General features: G+C 53.0%; 1 protein-coding gene and 1 long non-coding RNA gene across 2 annotated transcripts; one reads left to right on the top strand and one right to left on the bottom strand.

The window, feature by feature from the left end:
• Positions 1-1,347: 1,347 nt before the first annotated feature.
• On the bottom strand, positions 1,348-3,142 carry LOC141942273 (uncharacterized). Its single transcript, XR_012628589.1, has 2 exons — positions 2,586-3,142; positions 1,348-2,444 (listed from the first exon to the last, which is right to left on the bottom strand). It is a non-coding gene; the product is annotated as an uncharacterized LOC141942273 (long non-coding RNA).
• Positions 3,143-3,343: 201 nt separating this feature from the next.
• Positions 3,344-6,942, top strand: IRF2BPL (interferon regulatory factor 2 binding protein like). The gene has a single exon (XM_074868473.1). The coding sequence runs from the start codon at positions 3,982-3,984 to the stop codon at positions 6,199-6,201; it is 2,220 nt and encodes a 739-aa protein (XP_074724574.1). The 5' UTR covers positions 3,344-3,981; the 3' UTR covers positions 6,202-6,942.
• Positions 6,943-10,127: the final 3,185 nt, after the last annotated feature.

The following is a 10,127-nucleotide window of genomic DNA, read 5'->3' as shown; positions in this document are numbered from 1 at the left end:
CTTTGTCCCTTGGGACTACTGGCAGGTCGTAAACTTCGGGCAATCTCCGCTGAATCCCTAATGCTGCAGCCAAAGTGCTGACTCGTGTTCCTGCACAAAAAGCAGTAGCTGGGTAGCAATTGTTCGCAGCCATGGCTCCATCCCTCTTTGCGCTCCCCTCCATCTTATTAAACAAGCTCCTGTCAGGGGGTTCTTAGGCTATTTTTTGTTTGCTCCCTTCTTTCATTCACTTAGCCAGATCAGGCACCTGAATGGCTTCATTGTTTGGGCGTCTTTTCCTCCTCCAAACGTAATTTTAATTCCTGGATTATTTCAGAGCTAAATAAACACCAGACGTGTTTAGTGCAAATCCAGCAAGGCCGATCTGGATGGCTCCTGCCCCACCATTCGCATGGCAAAGGAGAGGGAAGGCGGAAGGTGAGCAGGGCAGCACGCTGCTACCCTCGCAGGGACAGCGCTGCCATAGCTTGGAGCTTTGTTACATTGCTACCGTTCAATCTATTTTCCCTTACCAGATTAGATTGATACCGACAACTCGTTCCCTGTGAAGGTGCCACGGCATGGCATTTATTTGCATTTCCATTGCAGTTCTCTTCATCAGTCAGCTTTGCAGAGATCACCACTGCTGCTGACCATATTGTTGCTATGCTGACACTTCATCCTTCAGTGCTGCTTGCGTAAGGGTACAGTACATGCCCATGACCAAAGTTTAAATCAAAGTTTAATCATTACGGAAAAACAAACATATTTCTGCGACTGTGTATCCTGCAAGTAAAAGTAAAGGCAGTTTGGTTGGGTCACAGATGCTAATCTCTTCTCTTTTTCTATTCACAAACTATAAAGGGAGTTGACAGCACCTGTGAATGGTTTTCTGAGGATAGATTATATCTAAGGTGATTATTATTTACACCCACTATAAAGACTGCTCTTGTGAGCCAAGAAGTCTGTTCCTGTGAGGTGAGTGTTACCAAAAAAGGGCTTTCTTGCAGGAGGATTCAGTGGAGCAAGGAGCCAGAGTGAGGGGCGGTTCAAGCACAGAGTGCCTTGTCATGTGTTGGGTTTGTATAACCCGGAGACTGAAATACAGTTGGGATATGCTGCCATTCTGCATTCCCAGACATTCGGGATGAAGGGGAAAGCCTCAGCTCTCTCAACCTGAGTTTTTTAAGCGGGGGCTGACCTTTTCCCACAGCTCAGTTCTGCTTCTCATATGAAGATCAACACGGGGCAGTAAAAGGATAGGAGAGGAGTTGACCTTCCAGTACCAATCAGAGCGAACACATGCTTGTTTAGTCAAGTAAAGTCATATTAATGTAGAAATCCTGCAGCCATCACTAAATCACTGTGGCTGGAAGCAAAGACTTTTACTTTGACCAGCTTTCATCTGCCTTACTAGAAGCCTGCTTCTGTGAAGCCTCTATAATGTCCACAGTTTAGGTGTGAAATTTCGAAGTGTGAAATCCACTCTCCTTTAGCGCATTTTCTTCAGCCAATTTGCATATAGGAGACTCACATAATTCAAAGACTTTTCTATCTCTACTGGCTGCTTCTGTAAGCTCCCCCTGAAAAAAAGTCACTTTGTCAGAATTGATTTTCTTACTGTATTTTATCCAGTCCTACCATTTCTGTAATTTCAGCGTATGCATTTCATTAAGCCTTCGCTGTAAAATAATTCCGCTCACATACGCATCAAATTCGTTTGCCAGCTTTATAGATTATAACCAGACACATGTAAAATGTTTTAGACAACTAAAAATGGAAATGAAGCGCACTGGCGATATGAAACGAATTATTTAAAGCAACAACTTTTTGTCGTGTGAGTTTTGAAACGTTATTAACCGAATACAAGGTATCTTCCCCGCTCGGTGCTGCATCGCTGCTGGGCGGGCGGGTGTGTGGAAAGCTGCCGTGGCACCACGCCACAGAAACCCCACGTCCCTTTCAAGCGCAGAGGGAAACCTGCAATGGACGGGGGTTTCGGCGTTTCTAGCAACAAGGGAACCAGGAAGAGGCACTGAAAGAAAGAACGAACGAACTCCATCCAGCACAGCGCTGCCCAGCCGGGAAAGGCTCCGCATCCACCGAGCGTGCGAGCGGGGACACCCGGGACCCCGGGTGGGCGCCAGTGGCACGACGCCGGTCGCCGCCCGCCGCGCAGCCCGCCGGGGCCCTGCCGAGCCGCGTCCCCGCAGGGCGAGCTCGTTACTCTTTGGACGGAGACAGCGGTGTCGGTGTTCGCAAAACCAGCCCCCGAGCGCAGCGAGAGTAAAAGCGGGCGGTGCAGAGCCCCTCCTGGCGAGCGCGGGCACCGGCGTGGCCGCGGGCCACTTCGGGCATGGCGGGCGGGAGAAGGCAGGCTCCGGGGTTTTCTTGTTTTGTTTTCCTCCCAGTGAAATGAATTCTCGGCTTATTTGCATAAGCCCAAGTTGTTTTGAGTAATTTGCCTGTTAGCAGTGTTATGCAAATGTTAGCAAGCTATTTAAAGGGGGAAATGAAGAAAAAAAAAAAAGCTGTGTGTTCTCACAGCGCCGGGGAAATCCTATGTCCCTTTGCATTAGCGAGATGAGATCACAGCGATTACTCACCTGCCTGGCCTCTCCTACACCCTTGAGCAACGCACAGCACTATCTTTCCCAGCCCAACCTTAACCACTCGGCAAACATGGCTGATTTAAACAAATCAAAAGTGGAAGAGCTTCTGATGCAGTGACGGGCTTACAGAAACTGTGTCATTCTGTCACCGGGATCACTGAAAGAGAAACACGAAATCGGATATTAAGGCGGGATCCCCCCCATTTGCCTCAGCAGCCGGAGCGCACGGGAATCCCACCGACAGCCTCGGTGGCAGGACGCCGCGCAGTCGTCACGGAGGCAAAACGGGGCGACCCGCGGGTTTACAAAATCCTGAAAAGGAGACGTTTGAACTTAGAAAGCCCGGCCAGGGAAAAAAAAAAAAAAAAAAGAAAAGAAAAAGAAACCCCCCCCCCCCAACCCCCCCGTGCATGCGCTTGCTGGCCGGCTGTGGCGGCGGAGGACCCGCGGCGCGGGCTGGGGCGGAGGGCGAGGGCGCGATCTGGCGTTCGAGTTTCCAAACATAGCCGGCAGCGCGCGCTGCCCGCGCTCCCCGCCGCGCTCCAGCTGCCGGCCGCGCTGGGGGGGTGGGGGGGTGCGGGCAGGGCGCCGGGCATGCGCGCCCCGCGCAACAAGTGGGCTCGGCGCCGCCGGGCGGGGGGGAGGGGAGCGGAACGGAGCGGGGGGGCGGGCGCTCGGCGGTGACGCGGGGCCCCGCCCGGACGCAGCCGAGCCGGGAGCGCGGCGCGGAGGAGGGGAGGGGAGGGAAGGGGAGGGAGGGGCGGCGCGGCGCGGCGCGGGGGGAGCGCGGCGCGGCGGAGGGGACGCGCGGGCACAGGCGGCCGCGCTCGGACTGCGAGCAGCGGTGAGGATGTGAGTGAGGAGCAGGCGGCGCCGCTCGCCACGCTGCTGCCGCCGCTGGCCCCGGGCCGCTACCGCTCCGCCGGCGCTCGGGGAAGGCGCCGCCGCCGGCGCGGCCGGGACCGGACAGCTCCGCGCGGGTGCCCGTCTTCCGCTCGCGGCGGTGGATCGGCACGTCCCGAAGTGCGAGCTCGCGAGGCAGCCGCGGCGGGTGGAAGGTGACCCCCCCATCTTCCTCCGTGCACCTCCGCCTCCTCCCGGAGGAGGAGCAGCAGCAGCGGAGAGCTACAGAGCGCAGGGAAACAGAAGCGGCTAGAAGGCGACCCCCGCCCAGCCCCCCGGAGGAGCAGGAGCAGCGGTCCCCACCCCCGCGGGGCAGCAGCGGCAGGACCGGGTAGAAGAAGCCCTCTCCGGCAGCAGGAGCTCTCTCCGGCTGCAAGGGGCAACGGGATCAGGTACGGAGAGCCACCCCCCCCTGCAGCCCGGGGGGGAAGACTGAGCCAGCCCCTACCCCGGCGGCAGCGGCAGTAGCTCCCCGGCCAGCAGCACCATGTCCGCCGCGCAGGTGTCGTCGTCCCGGAGACAGTCATGCTACCTGTGCGACCTGCCCCGCATGCCCTGGGCCATGATCTGGGACTTCACGGAGCCCGTCTGCCGGGGCTGCGTCAACTACGAGGGCGCCGACCGCATCGAGTTCGTGATCGAGACGGCCCGGCAGCTGAAGCGGGCGCACGGCTGCTTCCAGGACGGCCGCTCCCCGGGCCCCCCGCCGCCGGTCGGCGTCAAGGCAGTGCCGCTCTCCGCCAAGGAAGCGGCGGCGGCTGCGGCGGCCCAGCAGCAGCTCAACCATGTGGACGCCTCCTCCAAGGCAGCCTCGGCGGGGCTGACCCAGTCCAGCCTGGACCGCTACGGGCTCAGCGCCGCCGCGGCGGAGCAGCGCAGCCGCTTCGAGTACCCGCCGCCGCCGGGCAGCCTGGGCAGCAGCCACGGCGCCCGCCTGCCCAACGGGCTGGGGGGGCCCAACGGCTTCCCCAAGCCGCCTGAGGACGGGCCGCCGGAGCTGAACCGGCAGAGCCCCAACTCCTCCTCCTCCTCTTCCTCCTCCCGCCGCGGAGCGCACGGGGGGCTGGTGTCCGGCCTGCCCCCGGGGGCCGCCGGCGCCCAGATGAACGTGCCCCCCAACCTGCTGCCGCAGACCTTGCTCAACGGACCCGCCGCCTCCGGCGTGGCGCTGCCCCCGCCGCACGGGGGCCTGAGCGGCCGCGGCGGCGGCGGCCCCCCGGCGCCCTCCGCCTCCTCCCAAGGGGGCACCTGCGGCGGCGGCGCCGGGGGAGGCGGCGGCTCGTCCTCCGAGGCCTGCGGCAAGCGGCCGGGCTCGGTGTCCAGCAGCGACCAAGAGCGGGAGCTGAAGGAGAAGCAGCGCAACGCGGAGGCGCTGGCCGAGCTCAGCGAGAGCTTGCGGAACCGGGCCGAGGAGTGGGCCAGCAAGCCCAAGATCGTGCGGGACACGCTGCTCACCCTGGCCGGCTGCACCCCCTACGAGGTGCGCTTCAAGAAGGACCATGCCCTGCTGGGCCGTGTTTTCGCCTTCGACGCCGTCTCCAAGCCGGGCATGGACTATGAGCTGAAACTCTTCATCGAGTACCCCAGCGGCTCCGGCACCGTCTTCTCCAGCGCCTCCGGCGTGGCCAAGCAGATGTACCAGGACTGCATGAAGGACTTCGGCCGCGGCCTCTCCTCGGGCTTCAAGTACCTGGAGTACGAGAAGAAGCACGGCTCCGGCGACTGGCGGCTCCTGGGGGACCTGCTGCCCGAGTCCGTGCGCTTCTTCAAGGAGCTGGTGGGCGCCGACATGCTGCCGCAGCCCTACCTGGACGCCAGCTGCCCCATGCTGCCCACGGCGCTGGTGAGTCTCCCGCGGCCGGGGGCCGGGGCCGGCGGGGCGCAGGGCACGGCCGCCGCCTCTAGGGGACCCGGCGGCGGCGGCGGCGGCGGCGGCGGGGCGATGCGCAAGAGGAAAGCCTCTCCCGAGCCCTCGGACTCGGCCGAGGGGGCTCTGAAGCTCAGCGACGAGCAGCAGCGGCAGCAGTGGATGGCCAGCCAGAGCGAAGCGCTCAAACTCACCATGTCGGCCGGGGGCTTCGGGGCGGTGCACGGCGGGGGCCCCCCGCCGCCGCCGCCGCCGCCCCTCGGGCCTCACTCCAACCGGACCACGCCGCCCGAGTCCGCCCCCCAGAACGGACAGTCCCCCATGGCCGCGCTCATGTCGGTGGCCGACACGCTGGGCAATGCCCACTCGCCCAAGGACGGCAGCTCGGTGCACTCCACCACGTCCACCCGCAGGAACAGCAGCAGCCCCGTGTCGCCGGCCTCGGTGCCGGGCCAGCGCCGCCTGGCCTCCCGCAACGGGGACATGAACCTGCAAGTGGCCCCTCCTCCCCCCAGCGCCCACCCCGCCATGGACCAAGTGCACCCCCAAAACATTCCGGACTCCCCCATGGCCAACAGCGGGCCCCTGTGCTGCACCATTTGCCACGAACGCTTGGAGGACACCCACTTTGTTCAGTGCCCCTCTGTGCCCAGCCACAAGTTCTGCTTCCCTTGTTCCAGAGAGAGCATCAAGGCCCAAGGGGCGACTGGCGAAGTCTACTGCCCCAGTGGAGAGAAATGCCCCCTAGTCGGTTCCAATGTGCCTTGGGCGTTTATGCAGGGCGAGATCGCGACCATTTTAGCTGGGGACGTTAAAGTGAAAAAGGAGAGAGACCCTTGAGTAGGAAATCCAATCCCTTCAGACTCCTGAAGATGTAGAATTGTGAATATAACAAACTGCAAAAGTTAGTCTTATGTATAGACATTATTTTCGTCGTATGTTTCTATATTTTGAAACAAAGGTATGTACTCTTCTTCATTTGAAGGATAGAGCTGGTTTTTGTTAAACAGAATATAATATTGTTTGGTTACTACATAATACCTGTTCTCATTTCTTTGGCAGTGTGTTGGCTAGGTACAAAGTTAATAGCCCTTAGCGATTACCTGCTGCTGGTGTGTATTTTTGTAAATGTATGCACTTCTCTGAAAGAAGAAGAAAAACACAAAAAAGACAAAAAAAAATTTTTTTTTTTGCCAAGGCCAGTGTTGATGCCTAAAAAATTGCTACAAAAATGGTGACAGCTTACGTTTTACAAGCCCTGAGTGTTAGTCTTTCACTTTATTTTTTTCGTTTTTGTTTTTTGTTTGCAAAACGGTGGGGTGGCTCTGGGGGGAGGGTGTTTTTTGTTGCAAGTTTGTAAGGAAAATGTTTCAGTTTGTTTCTATTGATCTGAACGTTTTTAATCTTCATGTGTTTTTTGTTTTTGCTTTTATTGATGCACGGATGCTTTTGAACAGTAGAGCAAAATGCTGTACATGAAAAACATGCTCTGTTTGTCCTTTATACATTTCTGTAGTTAACAGAACACTGTAATGTGCCTTGGAGCTTAGTAAATTGTAATAAATTCAATTGATATTAATACTTCTCGAGTAGCAAGTTTTATTTTTCTCAGAGCTTAGGGAGCATGAGCAAGCCATGTTGCCTTTTTAAAAGTCTCCATTATACCAAGAGCCTGCAGTTCGTTGTGATAATTGTGGCACTTGTACGCACATTTTCACATATATGTAGTACGATGACAATGTTGATGGTGTTATCAAACTTACTTAAATCTTGGCACTGTGCCTATTTACATTTCACCTTTAATGTTGCAGTAACAGTTGCTGACTAAGCATTTTCTATTTACTGTTTCTGCATCTCATTTCCTCCTCCCTTCTCCCCCCACCCCCCCAGCTCTCCAGCTGCAAGCAGTGTTTGCAATACAGGATGCATCTATTGCCTGTGCAATTTAATAAGGCTTGAGATTTGAAGCCCTCTTTCACAAAAGAACCAGCATCACGTGGTTAATAATTTTAGTTGATTTTAAGAGCGGTCGTCGAAGCTTGACATTAGCTGTAGTCTCTTGGCAAGGCAGGACTGTCGTTGAGCACAGCACAAAAAAGGGTAGTGAGAGATAACAGCTTCTACAGTTGGTGTTGCAGCCAGTGGGTAGCTACCCCATTTGGGCAATGACTTTTCATAACAGTTGGTGAACAGTTCAGGGGCTGTGTTGTGTTTTCAGGTGAGGAAGCTTCCTTAAAGCACTGAAGAGAGATGCTCTCCTTTTGGCAATGATCATGTGGGATTCTTTGTATAATTAACTATTTTATGTAACATTAGCATTTTCTGGAGACTGGGAAGCCCTGCAATACCTGTTAGGTGATCAACAGGCAAAGTAAATACACAGGCCTCACACTGGCTAGAAAATGCAAACAAACCTAATGTGAACTTTGTCCTTTCCAGTGAGGCAAATGGAGGAAAGATAGAAAACCTCAAACAAAACCAGCAGCACTGCAGAAATCCTTTGCAGTTTGACCAGCAGAACACAGAGCTGTTTCGAATGCAACCGTGTCATAGGTTATGAGCTCTGAGTTTTATTGAATATTAAGGCTCCTCACCCCATAATTTTGTATAAAGAGGTACTTTTTAAAAGTCTGGATGGCATTTGGTATCTGCTTGCTCTTAGTAAGGCATATTTGATTTGTATTCCTAGTGGAAAGAATGGTAGAAGCCTTGAGAATATATGCTTTATATAGTTTGCCTACGGATCTTTGCTCTCTTGTATAGGTACATATTCCGGCTATTTTGGGGGTGGGGGGTGGGGGGTGTTATGTTTTGAGATTCAGTCTTTGGCACCACTATATCTGCGGTTTCAGACAACGAGTTTGTGTATATATATTATTTTTTTCTGCCAAGTGATATATTGGTGCTTAAAAATCTCAGAACATACTGTTCTTATGTAATCAGTTGGAGGGAATAATGCAGAAAAAGAATGTTTTGAGTTAATTATTACATCCAACCTAAACGTTTTGAGTTAATTATTGGATACAACCTATATGTTTTTTAGGATATAAATTTATACTGATCCTATTTTCAATTATTTCTAAGCATGCAGTTCCACACAGCAGTTTATTTCTAAATCACGAGATAGGGGGACTAACATTGTGAACTCATGACTGACAGAAAAAAATTGTACACATGGATGAAATTCGAGTTCAAACCTGACAAGCAGAGAAGTAATATTCATGTGTGAACTGCAACTGCCATTAACAGAGAAAAGCTACTGGCTATTCAACATTTGATTATGTCACACAAGCGTGGATACCCTGATTTATATAAACAGAACCACTCCTGTAATCTTGAAATTGGTCATCAGTAGTTGGAGTTAGAAAGAGCCCCATTTGGTGGATTTCTTTAACTGCAGAGCATTCTTGAAAAGCTCTTGTCAGGCGGAATTTTGGAAACATAAGCCCACTTATGAGACTCATCAATTTGATTTTTAGCAGGCAAAGGAAAGGTAAGGGACAGTAGACATAGGTAGAAAATAAGCTTGAAGTGAATTGTTGTACTGCAGTTAATTAAAGTTAACCGTAGCTACGGGGCATTTGTTGTATGGAGGTTTTTTGTAACCATGTGACCATTTATTTTACTCTGGCTCATTAAGCAGCCAGTCTGGGCATATTAGCCAGCATTTCTTTGAACCCACTCCATAGGTTTTTCTCTTTCTGAAGATGTCCACAGCTGACAAATGAACTGTAACCTTTTTTCGAGGAGGAGGAAAAGGGAGCTGCTGAGCGAGTCTCATGTACAGAGATTCAGCCAATTTCTGTATTTTACAGTAATGGTCCCCTCCCCCATATTTGCCAGTTATTTAAGGTAAAGCCCAATGTTTGCTTGAATAAATCGTGTAAGTGAATTTATTTGTCCAGGTGGTCATTTGTTGTGCTCTCATTCCTTCTTGTAATGGGGAAGTATTTAAATGGTTTATTTTCCCAAAGAGGGTTGTGTTGTTGTTTTTTTCCAGTTAGATTATTCTCGACATTTCTTTTAATAGCCTTGTAGCCTATTTTCTAAGAAATGGGTTAGAACATGTGTGTCACTGGATGTTTGTTTTTTAAGCATTGGCAGCTCCGTGTGAGTTGGAGATGGAAGTGTTTGTGCAGTGAAGAGATGCTGTGTCCGTTTGGGTGAAATACTACATAGTTCCATCAGGAGCTCGAGTTCACCAATGCTAACTGGTGTCATTTAGTACAAACCTTGTTGTCTTTTTCTATTTGCTTAGCAATGTTGTGTATATGAGCATGCCCTCCCCCCCACCCCCCCCCTTTAACATTTGAGCTCCAAACTAGTCAGAACTAACATTGTTTTGAAACTGCAATCTCTTCAAATAGGCTGGCTGCCAGCATAGCTTTGCAGAGCTGCAGCAGTCACTGGAAAAAGGGTTGTCTGCTTTATGCGTCTTGCAAGCTGAGTTTTTCTTCCCCTCAAGGGAAAAGGCTTTGTCTCCTCAGAGCTCTCAGGTTCCCAGCTTACTATGCAGTAGTCGCTTTGCAGCTTCCCTCTTCTCTAGGTCTTGCCATTTTCTTTTTTTGTGGTATGCAGCCATTCTCCATTCATAGTAGGATGGTTTGTGTTGTGCATTAGCAGCCTCTTTCTCTGCCAAAGTGACACATCCTGTAGATTTGCAGCAGAGTACTGAACTGTCACTGTAATGCTGACTCTTCTAAGGCTATTCTTGAAGCAGAACAGCTTCCCCCTTGGCGTTCAGCCATCAGAATCCATTACAGCAT

Source organism: Strix uralensis, chromosome 4, assembly GCF_047716275.1.
Source record: "Strix uralensis isolate ZFMK-TIS-50842 chromosome 4, bStrUra1, whole genome shotgun sequence".
Taxonomy (NCBI): Eukaryota; Metazoa; Chordata; class Aves; order Strigiformes; family Strigidae; genus Strix; species Strix uralensis.
This window is presented reverse-complemented; position numbering and strand designations above follow the sequence as displayed.